The sequence below is a fragment of the Coptis chinensis genome, chromosome 8 (assembly GCF_015680905.1).
Source record: "Coptis chinensis isolate HL-2020 chromosome 8, ASM1568090v1, whole genome shotgun sequence".
In the NCBI taxonomy this organism is placed as follows: domain Eukaryota; kingdom Viridiplantae; phylum Streptophyta; class Magnoliopsida; order Ranunculales; family Ranunculaceae; genus Coptis; species Coptis chinensis.
Genome location: NC_141463.1, coordinates 96,429,991 through 96,452,735, shown reverse-complemented (window position 1 = coordinate 96,452,735; position 22,745 = coordinate 96,429,991). Strand labels below are relative to the sequence as shown.

General features: G+C 36.9%; 1 protein-coding gene and 1 pseudogene across 2 annotated transcripts; one reads left to right on the top strand and one right to left on the bottom strand.

Moving 5' to 3' along the window:
* The first annotated feature begins 535 nt into the window (after nucleotides 1–535).
* LOC147484779 (putative disease resistance protein RGA3) lies at nucleotides 536–21,462 on the top strand. 2 transcript variants are annotated; one of them, XM_086576432.1, is made up of 2 exons: nucleotides 536–3,458; nucleotides 21,061–21,462. In XM_086576432.1, the coding sequence occupies exon 1, from the start codon at nucleotides 949–951 to the stop codon at nucleotides 3,448–3,450; it is 2,502 nt and encodes an 833-aa protein (XP_086432558.1). In that variant the 5' UTR covers nucleotides 536–948; the 3' UTR covers nucleotides 3,451–3,458; nucleotides 21,061–21,462. The 2 variants fall into 2 exon arrangements, with proteins under 2 accessions (XP_086432558.1, XP_086432559.1); XM_086576433.1 differs by having other exon boundaries at nucleotides 547–3,458; nucleotides 21,065–21,462.
* LOC147484780 (protein STRICTOSIDINE SYNTHASE-LIKE 10 pseudogene) lies at nucleotides 4,656–5,871 on the bottom strand (annotated as a pseudogene).
* Nucleotides 21,463–22,745: the final 1,283 nt, after the last annotated feature.

Below are 22,745 nucleotides of genomic sequence, written 5' to 3'. Positions count from 1 at the left end.
TTGAGTCATTCTTTATGGAGCCAGATGAAGTTACACTTTGCTCGGCCTCCAAAAGCTATTTGAAGAAATGAATTCTTATAAGTGTGTGAGATCTGACGTTGGATAATAGACAGTACTTTAAACTGGTTAGTGAGCATGAGGTTACACATTAACACCACCAATCTGCATCAATGATAGTACCTGTAAGTCATCAATTATTATCAAATAGAAGAAATGTTGACAAAACAACAAAAACAGAAGCAAAGGTTGGGTGGTGGAAATTATCCCCTCCACCTATATCTGTCCATTGGTCCAAAGGGTGTTGGCGGGAGATGTTTTATGCCTATGGCATGTGTGCATGCGTTTAAATATTTAATATAGATATTAACATTCAAGTATTCAACTTGGTTAATCGTTTCCTTTGGGATAAAACCTTTCAGGGGTGATCACTGGGGACCGTTTAATTTTTTACGAGGGGGCCAGGCAACTGGGATTATTATATGATCAGTAGATGGCTGGTATTGACCAAGTTTCTCATTAAAGTATGACAACAGCCTGTGTAGACTTTAAAGAATTTGTTCACACACACCAGTAGCTCTCCCATCTCAATTCACCAACCAAAGTCTCTTGAAAACAGAATCTCTGTTCACCACCATTTGAGACTATATTCCTAAATTGATCACCTCCGGCCATGGTCTATTGGTTTGTTTCATCCTTAGTATCTGCAACTCTGCAGGTGCTACTTGAGAAGTTGGCCGATTTATCTGGATCATTTCTGAAGGTTGACGATAAGTTGCGAAAGCTGGAAAGAACTTTAGTTAGAGTAGACGCATTAATCCAAGACGACGAGCAAAAAAGAGTAGCACGGCTTGGCAAGTTTTGTTTTGAGATATCGAGGGAGTGGCATATGATGCAGATGACTTACTAGATGAGATTGCAATTAAAGTTGAAGGTGCAAAGTGCAAGAACATGGATCTGGTAAGCAAGTTACTATTATCTCTCTTTAAACATACCTCAGCATTTAACATGAATGATATTCAAGAAAAATTGGATGGTATGATAAAGGAGATAGAAAGCCTTTGTTTGAGAGAGCTAGTTGGAGGGAGGCACATGATGGATTGTGAGCTGCAAACTAGTTCTATTGTAGAGGAATCTAGTGTTTTTGGTAGGGAGAGTGATAAGGAGAACATAACAAGAATGTTGCTCACATCTTGGGATGAATTATGCAGAGGACATGATGTCAATATCATTCCCATTGTTGGCATGATAGGTGTTGGAAAGACCACCCTCGCTCAACTCCTGTTCAACAATCAAGAGGTGGAGTCGTCTTTCGACTTGAGAATGTGGGTTTTTGTGACTAGTGATTCCAATGTCGTGGGGCTTACAAGGTCTATTCTTGAGGCTGCCAATGGCGAAAGTATTTCTCATTGCTTGAGTTTAGAATTACTCCAAGTTAAACTAATGAAAATACTTAGGGAGAGGAAATTTCTGCTTGTCTTAGATGATTTGTGGAATCAGAAAGACAGTGAGTTGGAGCTTTTGTTTAAACCCTTGAAGCGTGGATTGAGAGGAAGCAAAATTATTGTAACCACTAGAAGTCATGTAGTTTCGTGGCTGGTAAGCACCGCAGGAACTTATCCTTTGAAGGGTTTGTCAGACCAAGATTGTTGGTCAGTGATTAAACATAAAGCACTTAGAAGCATCAATCTGGACATAGCTCAAGATTTTGAAGCAATTGGCATGGATATTGCAAGGAAATGCAAGGGGTTACCTTTGGCAGCCAAGATAGTTGGAAATCTGTTACATTCCAAAGTAGATGAAATTTCGTGGAACAACATTCTGGGAAGCAAGATATGGGACTTATCAGTGTTCAAAAATGAAATAATTCCAGCTCTAAGATCGGGTTATCATCGTCTTCCTTCTCATTTAAGGCAATGTTTTGCATACTGTTCCATGTTTCCACAAAGTTATGACTTTGAAAAGGATAAAATAATCCGAATGTGGCTGGGGGAAGGATTCATAAGACCTGAAGGAAGGCGAACGATTGAAGACGTCGCAAGTGATTACTTTGATCAATTGTTCTGGATGTCTTTTTTTCAAATGGAAGGCGAAAAGTACAAGATGCATGATGCGGTTCACGATTTGGCTCGGTCAGTTTCTGGTGAAAAGTTCTACAGGATGGAGGAAGCTGATGACTCACGCATCAACCGAAATACTCGTCATTTATCACTGGTTTGTGAAGATATCCGGGCAATGACTTTCGAGGTCTTCTATAGGTGTAAAGGTTTACGAACCTTTCTGCTGCTACCTGAAACCGGAACTCCCATTAAAACAGTCCCTCTTAATCTATTCCAAACATTGGGACGACTTCGTGTGTTGGATTTGAGCAGTACTCAGATTGAGGAGCTAACAGGAAGAATTGGTAATCTGAAACATCTTCGTTTTCTTGACTTATCCAATACGCTCCTCAAATGGTTACCAGAAACAATAAGAGAACTCTGCATTTTGCAAACTTTGAGACTTATAAATTGCTTAAACCTTCTTTGTTTGCCAAATAGTTTAGGTAGGCTTCAAAGCCTACGTCATCTTGAGCTGGGGGAAGAGAGTTCGTTGATTTCCATGCCATCTGGAATTGGAAAGTTAACAGGCCTTCAAACACTAAGTGAATTCACTGTTGGTACATGGAATGGCCAAATTAAGGAATTGAAGGACATGAATAGCATTCGAGGATCGCTTTGCATTAAACAGCTGGAGAAGGTGAGCAACCCAAAAGAAGCTCTGGAGGGCAACTTAGCAAGCAAGAAGTACCTTGACAGGTTGGAATTGCAATGGACCTGTACTATTGATGCTCGCAATGAGGAACACGTTCTGAATGAGCTCAAACCTCCCGAAAGCTTGAAGGAATTAATTTTGAGGAACTATGGTGGTAGAATTTTTCCAACATGGGTGAGTAATGCTAATCACCTTACCTCTATATGCTTGTACGATTGCAAAAACTGCTTTCTCCTTCCCCCTCTAGGACAACTCTTCAAGCTCAAGTCTCTGAAAATTGATGGGATGCACGAGTTGGTAATGGTGGATGAAACATTTCTAGGGGGACATATCGGATTTGGAGGGCTGGAGACTCTAGAACTGCGTGACATGCCCAAGTTGGAACGCTGGGTTGGACTACGTGATTTTGACATGCAATGTCTCCGTAAACTTACCATTGTCGGATGCCCTCAAATTGTTGCTCTACCACCGCTTCATTATCTTAAATCCCTGGAGAAGTTGGAATTTGAGGACTGCCCTCAGCTTCCATCCTTGCCAGTGGAGGGACTGTCATGTTCAGTTCAATCTCTGATCATTACGGAATGTCCTGTGCTGAAAGATCGATGCAGAAGAGATGGAGGTGAAGCGTGGGTGCAGATACAACACATTCCTTACATAGAGATGGACTACGAAGTTTTTCAAAATGAACTAGGGGCATAGATTTGAAGGTACCAATAACAATCGCTGCCTTTAATTATTTCCGGATTGACGACTGCTTCTAAACTGCTAACCACCAACAATGTACGAATTTAGGAAGGTCTGCTTTACAGTTTACATAGAGCATTCATTTCATATTTTAACTCCCGGTTTCAAATGGCTCAGCCCCTGACCGTTTAGTTCCACTGATCTTTTACAGTTTTATCTAAAATTAGTGCTTATGTTTTTTGTTACTTCTTAATTAAATCTTTCGCCATTCCCTTGTTGGTGGTAACATTGGGCATAATTTGCTTTCACATAATCATTTTTGACGAGTGGTTTAGTCAGAGCAGCCATTTTATACCCGCGGCAATATTAATGCAGAATAACTTACTTGTTCATGCAGTTGTTAAGACTTGAGGCTGTGAAGTAGGCTTATTCTAGTGTTTATATTGGTGTACTTCTAGGCGTTCTAGCTGTGTTATATATACTTACAAGCTTCACTGTGATCAAAATCCTTTGTAGAGGATCATAAGAAGGGGCAGAAGAAAAGGTTATGCTCTGTCAAAAATTGTCAGAAATCCTTTGTAATCATTGTCATTGTAATGCTGACAGTGATACTACTGTCCTGATCATTCTACTACGCTGGGTATGTTTTGCAAGATGTTCGGGTTTGGTTTTGGTTAAATCCAATTTGAGTCCCGACTTTAATTTGATAGTACTTGGAATGTGTTTGTTTTGTGGAAAACATACATAATCTTATGCGACTGGTACAATGTCCGGTATTTTGAGGACAGTAGAGTTTTGTTATAGAATTGAAAAAGATATAACTTGCATGTCCTTGAGACTCTTTGTAATCTTTGTACACTTGAGTTAGTTACAGATAAAGTGGGGAATATGAGAACCAGGTTCTTGGCTATAGTTTGTACAGATGCCAGGTTCTCTACTTCTCTGTTGCTCTCTATTTCTCAAATGGCGTTGAGGAAATCTATTTTTAACCGGCCAGTTTCAAAAAGACTGCAAGGTTTGTTAAAGCTACCCAAACATCTTTGCTACTGCCTCTTTCAGATTTTTTTTTTTCTTTGATGGTTCTGAAATTTTAACTTCGCTTCATGTTCCATTTATCTCAAGTTTTTTGCACAGACGCGACACCAGAATGCCAAAACTATCTACTTTTAGGGTGAGATAGAATAATCTGAACAACACTTTTGTACTAAAAAAAGTTGATCACTATTCCCAAATTGTAAATAAGAGTAACCAGCAAATTCGCCAAAATCCAACAAATGGAATTAATTACATAATCGATCTAACGTGAGAAAATGGTAAGGTAGGGCGTAACCACGGATCCTACCGAGAAAATACCATTGTATTCGTTAATTTCGCTAACAGATTCTGTGTAGCCATTACCATGCAGTGACTCCAAATGTCTACCTTGCTCATCAACTCGAACTCCTATAGTTTTATCAGTATATGATGGTGTCGATTGTCCATCATTGAGAGCTACCCAAAAGTCTCCCCTAGCATTTCTCTTAATGTTATCAGGTGCACCTGGAAGTTGAGTAAACAATTCAATCGTATTGGCTCGTGGACCTTCAAGCCAATACCTTAAAACTCGACGCGCACCAGTTTCAGCGACGAGTATGAATGTATAATCCTTGCTTAATGCAACTCCATTGGCAAACTTTAGACCTCTCTGCAACACGGTCACTTTGTGCGCCGGGGATCATACTTCATCAGCCTTCCGGTAATGTCGCCGCTTGAGCTTACACGCAAGTGTTCCCTTCTTGAAAATCGGGTGCTGCTATCTGTAAAATATACTATGCCGCTGTCTGGGTGAATATCCATATTATTAGTGAATTTGAATGGCACACCTTCAGCGCTAGAAGCAAGTTGGGTCGCCGCCCCACCATTCTTTCCAACACTCATAAGGCCAAAATAAGCGTCTGCTATATAAAGTTCGCATGTTGCGTTGTTGAATTGCAAACCCAGTGGCCTCCCACATATGGATTCAAGACTGGGATCAGTAGAGCCATCACAAACGTCCCTTCTCCTGGTTACAACCAAAACAATAGCAATGAAAATTCTATCAAATTTTTGGAAAAGTATAAAAGATTCGGGTATTTAGCGTTAATTATTTGGGTAGAAATACAATTCGTATTGGAAATTGCAAAACAACATGAATACATTAAGCTTAATAATTTTACAAGAGGGAAAATAAAGATATTTGAAGCATGGTCATAAGCAGAAGGAAGTAGAAAGAGGAAGTTTCAGAAACTTGCTTTTTGTGACTTGTTCTTAGGCCGAGAGTTCAAATAACACAGATTAATATGAAGTAATGCATGGGAAATCAATGATAGCGTAGTCGTACCTGTATGAGGCTGTATGAGAAATCGCTCCAACCACGTCCTTGCCATTTAAAAATCCGACCATCAGACACTCCGACATACGGACCTTCTCTATTACAATCAAAAGCAAAACTCTCTGGGCCAGTCACTCTAGCTGATAATTGGATGGGTTGGCATGGTTTTAGAATGTGAAAGTTCATGATATCATATCATATTTAAGCACGTAAGAACTTGGAGTATTGAGAGTTTATGAGTTCAACTCAAACTGTGACTCTGTTTTCATTCCTACTTGGTATCTGTTGATTATCTTAAACACTAGCCATTTGGCCCATAGCTAATGACTCAAAAACCCAAAGTTCATTGCTTATCTTACTATATTAGAAAAATATGGGGTTGATGAACAGTTTTTTCACGTACGTCACAGGGGCAATTTTGTCTATTCGCTTTCTATTGTGGGGGTATTTTGGTCTTTTCACTATCTAAAAATATTATCTCGACACTTCTCGATTTTTTCCTCTCTCCGCTCAGTCTCTCTCACTTCGTCTCCCCCCGTTCTGTCTTCTAAAGCTCGCTTATGGTTTTTGATTCGATGAAAATTCTGGTTTGAAGCCTAATTTGCTTACTTATAATGTTGTCATTGATGTTTTTGATAAAGGGGGTGTGGATTTTAGTAGAGTTGTGGAGATTTTTATGAGAAATATTTGTGTATATGATTTGAGGGACAAATAACGCTTCGCCATTATCTACGAGAGTCCTCATCCCGATACCCCTCTGCTCAGACTCGCTTGGAACAAACAGGATTTGAGGTACATGGCTACCATTTTGATGGATATAGACATTCGGTCTCCCACAATGTGTGTCCCTGAGTTGGATAGGCACCGCACAAGCGTTAATGCTATTGCTTGGGCTCCCCAGAGTCCTCGCCATATCTGTTTAATTTGCTGGTGATGATGCCCGGACACTCATTTGGGAGTTGTCAACATTCTTCGGTTCCAATGGGATTGATCCCATGTTGGCCTACTCTGCCGACTCCCAAATTAACCAGCTGCAGTGGTCAGTGCTCCAACTAGACTGGATTGCCATTGCATTTTCCTCAAAGATGCAGCTCTTGAAAGTCTAAAGGTGCACTCAACAACTTCTCCTATTACTGCACTACAATTTTACATCTATTTTAACCTTTCCAGTTCTATGTCAAATGTGTGCTTAAACAAAATCAATGTTTTCTATGTCTCAGGAGAACTTAATGTATCTAAGAAAGTGGTTTTACTTGCGTTTCTAAGATTCTAACACAGTTGATCCTCACATATCCTCACATTTTCTGAGCATGCTATATATTGTAGTAGAGTTTGTATGTAGGCAATTAATTAAGCTCAGCATTTATCAAGATGTAGTCCTGTAGACATTTGGATGACACACTAACGTACTAAGGTTAAATGGTTGGTTAGATCCATAGAACTTTTCTGTCAACTCTTATTAGGTTGACCGTGGCAATTCAACCACAAGAGTATTCCTGATGGTGAGTCCAATACTCATACATTCATGCATAATGAAAAGAAATTGCTTTCGGAGCCACTCTATCCACCCATACTAAAAAATGTGGCCCGTGCTACTTTATTAGCCGAAGAACCATGGGACTTGGGCACATCTTTCTATAGCACACCACTTTGAAAGTCAATATATATTTGTTTATACTAATTACTAGCTACAAATATTATGTACCAAATATATTATGCATTTGTGCTTTGGAAGGTTTCAAGAAGCTATGGGTATTTGCAAAATGATGGAGCGAGCTAACTTAAAAAAGGATGTGGTGACTCATAATGCGCTTATAGGCAATGCCCATGCATAATTTTTGTGTGTTCTGAGATTTGATTAAGTACATACACAGTGTCATCTGACTTCAGAGTCGAGTATTCCCTTCGCTTTACATATAATTGTTAATTGAAATGTGGTTTTATTTTGTATGTTGTGTTAGTCGATCGAAAGGTTAACCGGACGATTACCTGGTTCTATTGGATATGGAGTGAGAAGTTTTCATTAAGTCAAGTGGAAGATGTGGTAGGTGGACATGTTGTAGCTATGATAAAGGTGGAGCTGTTATTATTACTGGAATAAGAAATCATTTGTTTAATATTTAGATGGGGTTGCTGAGGGCTTCAGGCTAATGGATGGGTGTTAGTTCTATTTGCTCGAGTTACATGGATACTATCCACTATTAGTCCTCCGGTATCCATAGCTTGAGAATGTAGTTTCTTCGCTTAGACTATCTGGCGGTTAGTGACTCAATATCATATAAGCTTGAGTACTCTTGTAAGTTATACTACATCTTTTACAAACAAAATATTTTATTACAAAATTGGGTTAACTGTGGTTTTTATTTTATCTTTTTTCTTAACGGATTGCTTTAAGACGTACAGAATAAGGTTTCCATGGAGTAAGACAGCTGAAGATGCTAGATGCTAGATGCTCAAAAGCTCTTACTACTCTTGCACTAGGTGTCTAGGTATTTGTTTGTAACCCTTTAGATTTCAATTTCATATCTATTCGTGTCGCTTACATACTTTTGACAGTTACTTTAATCGAAGTTAGTGGATCGGAGCTTAATGCCTTTTGCTATTGATCCAAATATCGGGTATATGGAGTTTTCAGTTTTCGTCAGAAATTTTCAATACATTCAAGTTGGCATATCATTATTTTGTAATTCACTTAGTCGTGTTTATAAATTTCATTTATCATAGATAGATGTTAAAATGTATGTTTACGTATTCCATGTAATATAAGTTGTTCATGGTTATAGTCTTATGGAACAGAGAAAACAAGTGCATAAAATGTACCTCATTCCCTTTGGTTTGTTTCTTCGCTTAGCTCCCATTGTTAATTTTTCCTGACACTATACACTCTTTATTCGATCATAAAATTTAGTATTTTATGTTTTGTAAGTTTTTTTTTTTTGGTTCTTGATATGGATGTTGAGATCAGTGTTTATTGTTTAATGCTTGAAGAAGGTTGTAGTAAGCTTTAGCTTGAAAAAAGGATGTAATAAGAAGCTTAGAGTCATAATACATAGCTAAGCATAACCTGAGAAGCCAAAAAAATTACGGATAAAAATAGAATGCTTTTGGAGGAGGTATTGCAAGCATCCTGTTGGATTGAAAGCTTTCAAGGTTTAGATTTCTTATTCAAATGATATATACTTTAAAAACTGTGATAAATCAAAATGAATGTACTGCAATTCATCATAATGTTTTGGAATTGCACCTTTTAAGGTTGTGATTATTTAACGCAGTTAATACATCCATCCATCTCTATTTTTCTTAGTTGGAATAGAATTCTTTTTGTATTCGTAATTCTATCATTCTTTTTCGTAGTATTCATGTCTTACTATTAAAAAGTTTATGAACATATTCTTCCCAAATTAAGAATTCATATCTTACTATTTTTCATCTTATTTATCAATTATCCATTACATTACTTAGTCTACTCAATACCTAACAAACTTTTTCTACTTTTTTTCTTCCTTTTTTTGCTGACAGGTGTGAAACATGGTTAGTCGTTGCCCTAAACAGACCCATTCAATCCATCTCCATTTCACAGGTTCGAACCTATACAAATTAAAGACTTGCATTGTGCTTCCTCGACCGCTTCAGCCATTCCACAAGCCTATATGTGGTGAGTCACAACCAATCCAGATTCCATATATATTATATACCAATACCCGACAACTTGGATTATGCATACACATGTAATAAGAATAAACCATGCTCAATTTTCAATTGTGCTGGATTCTGAATAGTATTTGGATGTTTGACATGTTTTGTAGCAGTTAAGATACCATTTATATAAATGTCTTGGCGGCTATAATTGGTTTGATAACATTACTTGTCACATTTGATTATCCATGTTTCATATGGATTGCTATTAGGGATTAGGAAACCAGAAAGATTTAGTGCATTGGATTAATTTAATTTGATACTTGAGAGTTTACGGGTGGTTATTGGTATTTCTATTTTTGCTGGATGCATTAAGAATGAAATACACACCATGACACATTTCTTCAAGCCTTAGTAAGGTTCATGCATAGTGTAGAAAGGAGATCGATTATAAATTATGTAAACTTTTGTATTAAAAATATACATTGCTTTATTATTTACCTGTGAAATTTGCTCTGACATTTGCATTGTTTTGTTTGCAAGGTCCTAGGCGTGGAACTATAGTTTAGAGCTTCATGTGTAATCTATTTTTGTTCCCTCTTAATTTTTTAAGTTCGAATGGGTAATGTCTTCTTGATGTTGCGAACAACTATGGTTTCTTCTGTCAATGTAAAAATTGAATTTCTGACGTTTGTATGCCTATTGTTCATGTGTGTCCTTTGTTGGCTTCTTGTCTTCACTTGGTTATGTCATATATCCAATTTCAAGTCTAGGGTTGAATTATTTATGGGTCTCTCATTCGATGATTTTGATTGTGAGATGAGAAAAGGAGTATAGGATTTTTTTTTTTTCTTTGGAAATTTTCTGGTTGAGTGATGTATTGTTAAGACATGCAAGGCACGTGCATGATGCTAATAATATATATATACTTTGTTTGATAGGTTTATGTTTTTCTAAATTTTTTTGAAGTATTATTGTCCTAAATAACAATTCACTATCAAAATATAATGCAACAATCAAGGAATAAAACACTCAAAACATAAGCATATCATATGTTTAAGCGATAACCGAATCATATTCATTGCGCGCAATGGTCTGCATACCATATGCTTGAAGGAATGAAATAGGCCAATTTCAGTACTAACACACTACCCAGAAATACTTAAATACATAATAATGGCTTGGGAAAAAACAAAGTAAATTTAAAATAAAACAATAGATAAGAAGGCATATATACAGAAAGTCGAAACTTAAAGTATATAAGTGCTAAAATGTTATAAGTTAAGTATCCATGATAACAATCTCCTGAAAAATTGTTCCAAATTTGGGTATAATGTTACCGACTCTCTTCAGTAGGCCAATGACGTCTACAATTGTTTTCACATAAATGTCGGGAGAAACCTAATCAACAAATAATAGAAGAGGATTATTTTTATTTAAATGATTATTTAATTTAAATATTAAAAGGATCAAATTATTACTTATCACACATGATTTTTGGGTAATTGGTCTTAAAGTTATGGTGGGTGGGCAACAAAGAAACCCAAGTTTTATATAATTACATAACCAACAATGGTAATCATACAGAATGGTAAAAGGGTATATATTTGGTCCACATGCTAAAATTATGAGTGATCAATTAGATCGATAAGAGTTTCTCATGACAAAATATAAAGCAATTTTTTCATCATAAAAATAAACATAAAATGTTACATGCAATATACGGATAATACATTTCCTATTTCCTTGCAACCAATAACACATGATTTCTTGAGGAATAAAAACTTTCCATTAACTAATTTCCTTCGAAAAAATTTAGTGATACACGTGTGTAGAGGCCTACTTTACGTGTTTTTTAAAAAATATTTGATTTGTTTTTACATGTTATAAATCATTGACTTGATAAAACACTTATAATCGATAAATGGTAACCCAAAATCGATTATAAACATGGATGCTAAAAAGCCATTCATACTAAACATTTTAAGTAAGCCATTAAAAGAGTTGCATCAATGACAACCTGTGTCATGCACTCATGGGTAAGAAATATACCTAGTGAACAAACACAACAATAATTTTGTAGCAATGATAACAACACACCAAGTAGTAACGACTGTGAATGAGAACACAACCTGTATCTTAATAGGTAGGTAAGCACTATATTTGTACTAATAAGAGAAAATAAGAATCGATATATGTTAGACTTAAAACGTCTTAAAAAGAGAAGTGTGGCTTAAAAAGAGAAGTGTAAGGGGCCATTTGTTTTTGCCTCTTATAAGACCTTGAGGTCTTATAACCTCTTATAAGATGTGGCCCAGTGATTTTGGACATTTTTTTGGTTTGTTTTTTGCCTCTTATAAGAGGCATTCTACTAGAAATGTCTTATAAGAGGCTCCAATTCTATAAGTACCAAAATTAGATCTACTTCAATTCTATAAGTCTTATAACTTGAAAAATGACTCAAACACCCCCGTCCATATACCCCTAGCCTCATTTATCTCTTCTTCCATTTTCATTATCTTATTTTCCAAATAACTCCATTACCCTAACCACCACCGACTACCACCACCACCACTTCGCCACTGCCACCACCACCATCACCACCACCACTACCACCACCATCATTACCTCCACCACCACTACCATCGAACTATTAAGACTATCACCACCACCACTGTGCTATTAAAACCACCACCACCACCACTACCACCGTACTATTAAGACCAATATCATCACCTCCACTACCACCACCACCGTACTATTAAAACTATCACCACCACCGTACTATTAAAACATCCACCACTTCTACTACCACCACCATCACCATGCTATTAAAACCAATATCATCACCTCTACTACCACCACCACCGTGTTATTAAGACCACTACCACTACCACCGCCAATTAAGGTAGTTTCCTAAAATTGATATTCTAATTATCAAAATTGATTTGAAACCGAAAATCAAACTATACGTTTATTTCAAATTAATATATTCAAGTTAAATGTGATATAAAGTAGGGTTATATTTGTCAAATAACCATCTATAAGATGTCATGTATTTGTTTTTTCTATTTTTACAAGTGCTTATAAGAGGAACTTAAAATTAAAAACAAACCACTTTATAAGACCATCTTATAAGACCCTCTTATAACATATGGTCTTATAAGACCCTCTTATAACTTAACCCAAAAAAACAAATAGCCCCTAACACTTTTCTATACAAAAGTTTGATCTAGCTAAAGAACAAAAAGGTTGCTATAAGCCTATAACTATGTAAATATGCAGTATTCTTTACTTGCAACCTCTAACCTATATATGAAGTCATAATGGTCTTTCCTTCCTCTAAAATATCATTACTATTATCAGCTACTAAGGATGTTTTGCTGCGACCGTATTAATCGCCATGTTTGCTACCCTCTATGTTTTAGAGATCAAATGTTCAAACATTATAAGTTTGCATCTTTTTCCATCTAGTTAATAACCACCATTGTTTGTCACTCCCATAAGACAATACCTCTCCAATAGAATCTGATTCCGGTGAATATTGTTGTCGACCCATTATCGTCTAAGGGTATTCCAATAAGCTGCATCATATCAAATACATTACGCTCTCATCCACTTGGAGATTTTGCAATGAAAAGAGTTTCACTTTTAATTTATAATAGTAAAAAAAAAAATCACATCTCCTACAAATGGAATAATAACAAACCATGTCTGACAGTTGGTTAATTAGTTTTGCTATATGGGCCATAGTCCATCCATAGATGAGGTACTTAATAGTTATTTTTGAAGCCTTTGAGCTATCTACTAATGTGTTCTTGGTCAATTCCTACAAAATTATAAAATCTATTTAGGAGGGGGTTGTAGTAGTTTCAACTATCAGGTTACCATGAGATATCAAGAGAGACATAAAACTACAACATAAAATTGAGAATTAAAACAAAAAATATGATAGATTAAAAAGAAAACCAAAATTTTATTTAATGAGGTACCTGAAAATTGAAGATATCAATGGATGCATGTTTGCTTCAAAAGCCTCTGTTGGTGGTCCTCTGCTTCAATTTTTCTCAACCATTTTGGCACCCCTTCATTATTCATACCAGGTAGAATTGGCACTTGCGGATGTCACTCCCATTGGCGTTAATGTAATCATTGAATGCCCTGTAGTGCAAGCTACATGCATCATATCCGCATTCTCAACTACTCAATGTAACGGATTCAGCAACAAAAGAGAACAGCAGTAAATGCACCGAAATATAAAAAAAAAAAAAGTGATAAGTATAGGGTAATGTCAACACAGATATGATAAATCAGTAGTCTGTATAGTCACGTTGATGCATTAGAGAATCCTAGTAAACTTTGAAAAATAAAAATTGGGGAAAAAAAATATTAAATGTAGTCTTTAATCACAAAAAAAAACTGAAGTAGATATAACATCCCCTCACATAAATGAACAGACACAAAAAGAGAATAAAGAAGAAATATTACTAAACAAGAAGGCATGAGTTCCAAAAGTACATCAACACAATTTCTATGACCTTAACGCGTTGTAGGACTTGAACACTTCAGAGGCTTAATTTTAGAATGCAGTACTATCACATGGCATCATATCCATTAGTTATAGGAGAGTATTACATCACTAAATTTAAAATATTTGTACGTAAATTATTAGTTTAGGGTTCGTAGTACGTAAAGGAAATCTAGGGTCCAGTCTTTATCGCTTGCAATAAATTAGAGGATCAACATGTAATAGAGAATATAACTTCCAAAATGCTACAGTAAAAAATCATATAAGAACTTAAAAAACACTCCCGCATGTAGTCGCTTCTGGGTACCTTTTACTGTTAATGAGAAGCTCCTCCCATTTCTTTTTCAATGTAGACTCCCTCTAGCAGTGAAGTTGTGACAGATAATAACATAATATAATAACTAATCAAAGTGCCAAAAACCAATAAATGATTGATTATTTGAGTCATATTTTTAGTAGATTTATTGTGAAAAACTAATAAATGACTGATCAAGATAGATTCTCTAGAGCAAAATTTCATACTTTTCACCTAGCTTTAATTTTTTTTTTTTCGACTTAATCCACACAATTAAATGAACAGATGAATCAAATTGTAGAATCATACCATGGTTCGAATCCGCTTGCGCTCTTCTTCACTGAGGATGAATTGCAGTTTCAAATGCAAGTGAACACCTCCTTTGAGGGGAAATGAGTGTTACCATGTAAGAGAGAATGTGGGCTGCCACTGATGAGATAATCCCTATACCTGGTTGTCGTGCCTAGGAACAATTTCATATCATTTGGAGACTAATTATTACACTGGTTATTTTGGGTCCATATTATTTGGACTTTCTCAATAACTATTTTAAGCCCTTATGTGTTGTTTAAACCCATACATTGATATTGAATCTATTTCAAAAAAGTATTTTGTTTTGCATAATGATTATTTGAATTCAAATATACGAAGTATAATTATTGGTCCTTTTGTGCTGACATTATGTTATTCTACGATCCATTGCTAGGTTCCAATTGTTTTCAACAATATTTAAAAGAGTCATACCTTCTGACGGATTAATAGTCCCAAGCAAATCAAGACAGTCATTTGATTTTACAACGGATTAATAGTCCCAAGCAAATCAAGACAGTCATTTGATTTTACATATAATGAACCATAGAGGTGCTCAATACAATTCCTGGATGACTGCGAAGTAGAATGATCAATGAAGGTGGTATACAAAATTTTCATATTTGCAAAATAGGGCAGAACCCAAACATATATATCCCAACACTTCATTAATCCACACCTCCTACAATATCCCAACAACTAGAAATTAAAGTGGAATTAAATTACAATCAAGGCAGAACACTGAATTAGTAGGTCTTGATCAGAACTTGAAGGCTTACAGAGACTATATCACACTTAGGCAAGTGAAGATATTTCATTATAGGTAATCTTGGAGGTTCCCATTGCGTCTCGTTCCATTAATCCATTATTTGGAACCTCTGCATGTAACGTATCAGCGTGGTCCTAATTCAAACCCACGCCGGATGGCTTGATTTGTCCTGTCATAAATACCTTTGTCCACTCAACACTTAAAACCGCCGGTCCCGCCTTCCAAATTCTGCCTGTCAAGTCTTGAATTGCATCCTCGGTATCTCATTGATCATCCATATAGACAAAAGCAAATCCTATAACAAAAGCGACAAAAGGAAATAAAATCTGGTAGATACCTCACAACTACTGAAAAGAGGAATAAAAAGAAAATCAAGGATCTCTATGTAAGGATCCCATTATCGAAGATATTGGCTGCAGACTGTACCAATAAATGAGTCACAACCTGACCCACACTGCAAAATCTAGAATCTAAGTGACCATAAAAATCAGGAACGAGTCAACGGACCTTGTTTGATGAAGTAAATTATGTGAAGGAACAACAGTCTTGAAATTCAAGTAATACCTGTTTATGGGCGGTTGTATATCATCGACATCATCTCTCCTTTGTCCTTCACACTAAAATACATCCCTCGCGGCCGTCTGAATAAGCCACCGTAATTTTGACATACCAATCCAACTGTTGGAGTGTATATCTTGGAGCAAACTCTTTAATGTTATCAATAAGGACCTGGATCGCCAACTTAAGGATTAGAAACTTCGGTTTCTAAAAACTAAAGGACAATCTTAATCTAAACATTCAAGCCTTCACCACCAAACCTACTCAGTAATACAATGTCTCATTTTTAAAAGGTATGCGATCTTCAACATCCTCCATTTAAGCTAAAGATACCACTCTCTCAGATTCGTGAGAAGTATTTCTTCTCCAGAGATCGATATGCATCCCACTGTGATTTCATAAAAAAGAACGGTGCTCTCAAATTACTATGTAGTAAAGAAGATTTAGATTTATGCATCGGGTTAAAGAGTTTTATCGCATAGTTACATCTATTGTATAGTTACAACTTAAGCAAAAACATATGATAATGAAAGATTTGCAGTGGTAAAAAAAACTATCTTTACAAAAATAATAAAAACACATACTAACTTGCAAATCTTGTATAGAACATTTCAACATTTTTTTTGGGGGGGCATAATAGCTATTAGCGTGTCAGGTGAATCCAATAGGCAAGTAGTTTCCCGTTACTATTTAATTAGCATGTGCTATTGTATGTTCCAAATTAATTATAGTCAAAAGTAAAGTTTACATGATGCTATCCATAAAAAAAAAGAGGACAAATGGTACAATTCAGAATACGGAAGTGTAAGTAGCAAAGTAAAATCTGAGAGGAGCGTATTTGGAATTTGAAAAACTCACTAAAACGATCATATTCTTTCGCTCAAATGTTAGGATGCGAGGAGGGAGAAGGCCTCAAGACCAAGTCGATCTCTTTCATTTGGTGGGAAAGATTGTCCTACACGCTTGAGAGAAAAAGTCTACTAATCGATCGGAAGAAATCAGTAAATTTCAATCATATGACAAGAAAAGAAAGTATGACAAGTGCTAGCAGGCAATGCACGTAGTCAGCTGCAAGGATTGTCTTTTTAATCAGATTAGTAAATAAAACAATTAACACAATTTGGCCGAAACATTATGATCAGATCACATGTTTTAGCCACTTTCCCATAGACTTAAAGATTCTCTTTCTCCCTCTTTCTAAAACACTTCCTCAATCAGTTAATCTTCCTTTCAAGGATATCAAGCTACAGAGTATGATTCAATCGCGACACAAATCCAACTGATTCTTAGCAATATAGATCCTAAATGTGTGCGTGTGTAAGTGGTAACGACCACTTACACAATAGTAACAACCTAGGCAGCCCAACGTTTAACGTCTTGGTGCAAAACCATTGATATCAACATCGACAAAAGTGAGCTATGGAAACTGTTGTCACTTAAGAACCGCCTACAACCAATTCTTCATGGCGCCTGTGACATGTTTCCAGTCATTCAACATGACTAAGAGGTGACTTACTGACTAATTCATTCACGGTATTGATTCCGACTGACCCTGTTATACGATACCGCCAGGAGACCCACTAAGAATTTCATTTCCACCCCTGCTTCTTCCTTCACAAAATTGCATCTAAACTGGAAGCAGTTGCCGCCTTTCTGAAACTCTACTTCTCCAGTGTGTCTCTCTATATGATGTGCCTAGGCTATCTTTTGTATCTAGAATTCTAGACAAACCTCGGCATCAATTGTCAACTCTTCATTGCCATTGCATATGACGGTACATGTTCTCAGTAATTTTTTGCTTCTAACCTCAAATTCATCTTTCCCAGCTTTTGATGCATATTCTACAAGATTTAATGATTGCTCGTGACTCACTCACTCAAGTATATAGGAACTCAATTTCAAGGAAAGAAACTAACCCGGAAGAGGAGGAAGAATTTCATGCTCCTTGTAGTAGAAGCCTAGTTTCCCACATTTGCGCAAAAATGGATGAAATAAAGAACATACGAACATGTGCTAGGTAAAAATTCAACTACATCGATCACATAAGATCTACAAACCATTTAGTGGAGGTGTACTGGTCTAAAAAATTCAATTAGGAGAACCACCAAAGCCGAAGTCCGAGCCTTTTGTTGTGCCGGGCTTGCTCGATCGAGTTGAGTTAAGTAAAGCTTGTCTACCAAAGGGGTTGAGTGATCCCTCGTCGGACTTGCAAGATATCCATGAACCAAATCGAGAGTCAAGAAGAAACAGCATATGGTGTTGTTGTAAATAGTTTCAACAGGTTGGAGCCCAAATATGTTGAGGCCTATGAAAAGATTAAAGGCAATAAAGCTTGGTGCATAGGTCCGGTGTCTTTATGCAATAAGGAAGACATAGATAAAATTTGAAAGAGGTAACAGGATGTCAATTGATGACCGTGAACTTTCAAAATGGCTTGATTCAAAGGAGCCAAATTCTGTTGTTTATGTTTGCTTAGGCAGCCTTTGTCGTCTTAATGAGCCGGTACACTTAGGAGCTAAACTAAAGCGACGCAATTAGAATAGATGGATCAGCCAATATATCTCCACTTGTAGATACCATTACAGGATCAACCACCAAAGCTGCCTTCAAATCACGACCATATCAGAACAGATAAGAATCAATACAACCAACTAACTTGTTAACAGCACAAACTTTGAACCATAACAACTTCACCACACCAATAGAAGGAAGCCATATCATACGTTTTGACCTTGTTTAATTTTAGAAGAAGAAAAGAATAAGAGAGAGGGTTTGAAGAGATGATTTATTTTTTTGATAATTGGGAGTGTTTTGTAGAATTGAAAAAAAAGTATAGAAAGAGGTTTTTATCTATTTTGGGTTACGAACAATTGAAATCGGCAAAAAAGGGCGTAGAATTCTTTTTTTTATGAAAAATCTGATGTGTCAAACTCAGACAAAAAAGGGGGGCTGACGTGGGTCACTGGGAGCATTCTCAACTACTCAGTATTAATGGTCTTTGATTAGCCACTGTGCACGTGGTACTCACGTGGGCTCTACTGAGTTTTTTAAAAAAATTATAAACGTTAAATTACTATTTTACCTCTCAAAAAGAACAAAAAAAAAATTGGAGTTACCAACTTGCCCCTAGAACGTACACCAAAACACTGTTTTTTTTTCCACTAACCACCCTTTTTCTATTACTACCAGATAATAGGATTACAGTTATAGTCTTTGCAACATCTAGGCAGAGCATTCATGTCACACGAGTTACTTACCCATTTTGCTAAATCATGGGCATCCCCATTACAAGTTCTGTTAAACCACCTAAAAACTGCATTTTCCAAAAGACTGACACTTCTACAAATAGCTTTAACTATCATCTGAAGGGACCAGTTTAGAGTAGAAACTTGGGTTGCCAGTGATCTGATGACAGCAACATTGTCTCCTTGAAAGACATACTTCCTTCCCTCCAGGGTTGATGCTAGCTTGACTGCCACTTCAGCTACCAAGAGTTCACTTTCCTCAGCTGTCTGAGCTTTAAACCTCCTAACTGCAGTGGCTACTAGGTCTCCCCGTGCATTCCAGGCCATAGCAGCTCCTGCTCCAGTTTGCTTGTCCTTATTGAAAGCTCCGTCAAATCTGATATTCATATCATACACAACATTTGTTAAGCTATGGTTCTCCATGTTATCTACTATGCTCAAGTGATAGTTGTGTGTATATATATGTGTATGAGGACTAGAAGATGTTCCAGCTATAACTGGATTGCTAGTTCTCCTTCCTTGGGTTAGGGTGTCTTCCCTTTCGAATGCCTTCAGTCTTCTGTGTCACTGGATATTGTTAGAGGCTAGTATCTCCTCTTTACCCAGAACACTCTTGCCAAACTTCTGCATATTCCTGTTATCCCACATGTCTTGCAGCATAGTGCATGCGTATACACCCAAGTCAGCAATGTGTTTTTCCTTACTGTTACTCCACTCCATGATTTCATCCATTCATCTCCTAGCCCTCCAATCCTTATATACTTCAGTTCTAATCCCCAAGGGGAAGCAAACTAGATGCTTCTATTCCAGTGACATTGAAAGAACACATGTTCCAGAGTTTCAAACTCCTCTGAACAAAACGGGCATAAGATATCATCATTCTTGATTCTGTTTTTAATTCTGTCCCTAGTGGGCAGAATATTGAGGTCAATTTTCCATAAGAACATCTGCTCTCTAGTAGCCATCTTTGCCTTCCAGATTCTCTTTATAGACTTGACTTGTAGTGTTGAGTCTTGCTCCTCCCACTGTTTCTGATTCAGTAGGTTGAAAGCAGACTTAACACTGAAGCCACCCTTTTTGTCGGGCCACCAAATGAGTTTGTCATTCCCAGCCATGGGTCTAATGTGGACCTCATTAATAAGAGATTTAATCAGACTATCAAAATTCTCATTAAGGACTTGTTGGTTCCACCTAGTACCATCTGCCCTCAATAGATGGCTAACTTTCCAGTACTTCTGCATACCTCTAGGTGGATAGATGTCCTTGAGAATAATATGTTTACCATGTAGCATAAGCCAAGAATCTTGGAAGACAGAGGTGGTCACACCATTCCCAATGCTCCAACAGGTCCCATTCTGAATCAAGTCATGGTTTTATGTACCCCTTTCCAGAAGAAAGAAGCATTGGAAGGTGGCCCTTCCTCATGTCCAAACCATTTGTTTCCCATATGCAGCTTTGAAAGTTCTAGCCCATAAGGACTCTTTATCATTTAGAACCCTCCAACTGTGTTTTGCTAGGAGGGCCTTGTTGATATCAGCAAACTTACGAAACCCTAATCCCCCAAGACTTTTGGGTTTGCAGAGTTTATCCCACTCAATAGTGTGGATACTCTTAGATTCCTCTATGCCATGCCACCAAAAATCTCTACAAACCCTATCCATGTTATCACACCAAAACACTGTTATTCAACCCCACATTTTTCTATGTATTAAAGACTAGCCACTGTGTAGTAGTACTCATGTGGGTTCCACTGAGTTTTTTAAAAAAAATTATAAACGTTAAATTACTATTTTATCTCTCAAAAAAAAAAACTGGAAATTACCAAATTCTCTGAGACGTACACCAAAACACTGTTATTCAACCCCAACATTTTTCTATATATTAAAGATATATCTACATCTCGTAACCATATCTTTTGTGTTTCTCTTTTCCAAGATAGGATGAAGCTAAAGCTCAGTCTGCTAGCTCAAGTCCCAAGTCTCCTTTCCAGGCCCAGAGGGACCTGTCCCCATAAACCCCTCCCGGGTCCTCAATCCAACCTGATCAGACAAACCGGTGTGAACGTGCGACGAGCTTGGTCTGTCAGTGGTCATATTGTGATAGTGATGGTGATAGTGATGGCGATGGCGATGGCTTGCTTTCAGCTTGGGTGGAGTCAAAAAGTTGAAGTGACGAGTATCTTGATCATAATAGTTACTTCTGTCTTGTGGGAAACTTAAACGATTACTACCAATTAATTATACTGGATATCTGTCCTTTATTTATAGTATGTGGTATGTAACATTTGGGCAACATTCAGATTTGTAAAGCGAGAAAGGAGAGAAATTGTTAAAAACCGTACCATTAGATATGCAAACTGCAAAGTAATTAAACAGAAATTAAATAGCTTCAGAAATCCCCATCAGTAACCAGAGTTTTATGTCGACTCCATTCAATTCATTGTGTATCTCACATCCATTTTAAGATACAAAACGAGTATTGATTAGAAATTTATGGATTTGCCGACAAATTGAAGTTGTTAGAAAAATGGATTTGCCGACAAGTTGAAGTTGTTAGAAAAATGGATTTGCCATTAAGATATGAATGAATAATTTGTCTTCCAAATTACCACTTAAGATGAAATGGGTTTCACTTGAAATAGTACGTAAATAGAGAAAAACTTTTTCGAAATGTGCACTAGTTCGAAACAGTGTATTATGTCAAAAAGATGCGAACTTTCGAAATAGGCACTGATTCAAAACAGTGCTTTATGCCGAAACGGTGGGTCCTTTCGAAACATGTGACTTTTCAAATTGGTGCTTAACTTTTTCAAAGAGTCATTGTGCTGTTTCGAAAAAACACTTCTCACCTATAAATAGTGGATGAATTTGAAGAGAAAGACACACCAGATCACACAGAGTTTTGATCTTTCTTTTCTCCTCCTGTTCTTAGTCAGATACTATGTTGTGTTCGCTAATTATATAGAATTGAAATGCTAACTTTCTATAAAAGGAAATCCGTTTATCTTGGGAGACAGTTTCCCATTAACCTTCAAGCACCGTGAGGGGGGAAATCTGTCTTAAGGACATAGTGGTTCTACACTGGGCTCAGATTTAACAAAGAAGTATAAGACACTTACAAGACAAAAGGTTTGTAATATTTGGTGATTAGTAAAGAGTAAATACAATTAAGTTGTATATTCCTAACAACTTAAGACAGATTCTTCCTTGGTAAATTAAGTTTATTCGTTGAACTAAAAGTTTGTTCATAATATATTTGTTATATCAATTTGATTTTCTTGTTTACTTAACAATAAGTATATTTTTTGAATAAGTTTCCTAACAGAAATAATACATAATATTAATTTTACTGATGTATAAGTTACAAGTATTTGCCCGTGCCGTCGAGAGATATCGCTACTTTAGGAAACAGACGCCGCGATCCATCCCCCGATTACACAGATACATGCACCTTCGGCCTCGGCGGCGTGTATCCCCGTGCGGCGCGGATACCGCGTGCCTTTGGCGCCACCGATGCGCATCTGCCCCCCTCTCTACATTTCGGCACAGATACGCACGCCAAACCGTGCATGTATATGCGATGCGCCCGCCCTAAATTTTTTAAAAAATAAGCCCATACTC

Excerpts from the sequence above, each read along its gene's own strand:
- LOC147484779 (XM_086576432.1), top strand. The coding sequence starts at position 949 with ATGGATCTGGTAAGCAAGTTACTATTATCTCTCTTTAAACATACCTCA.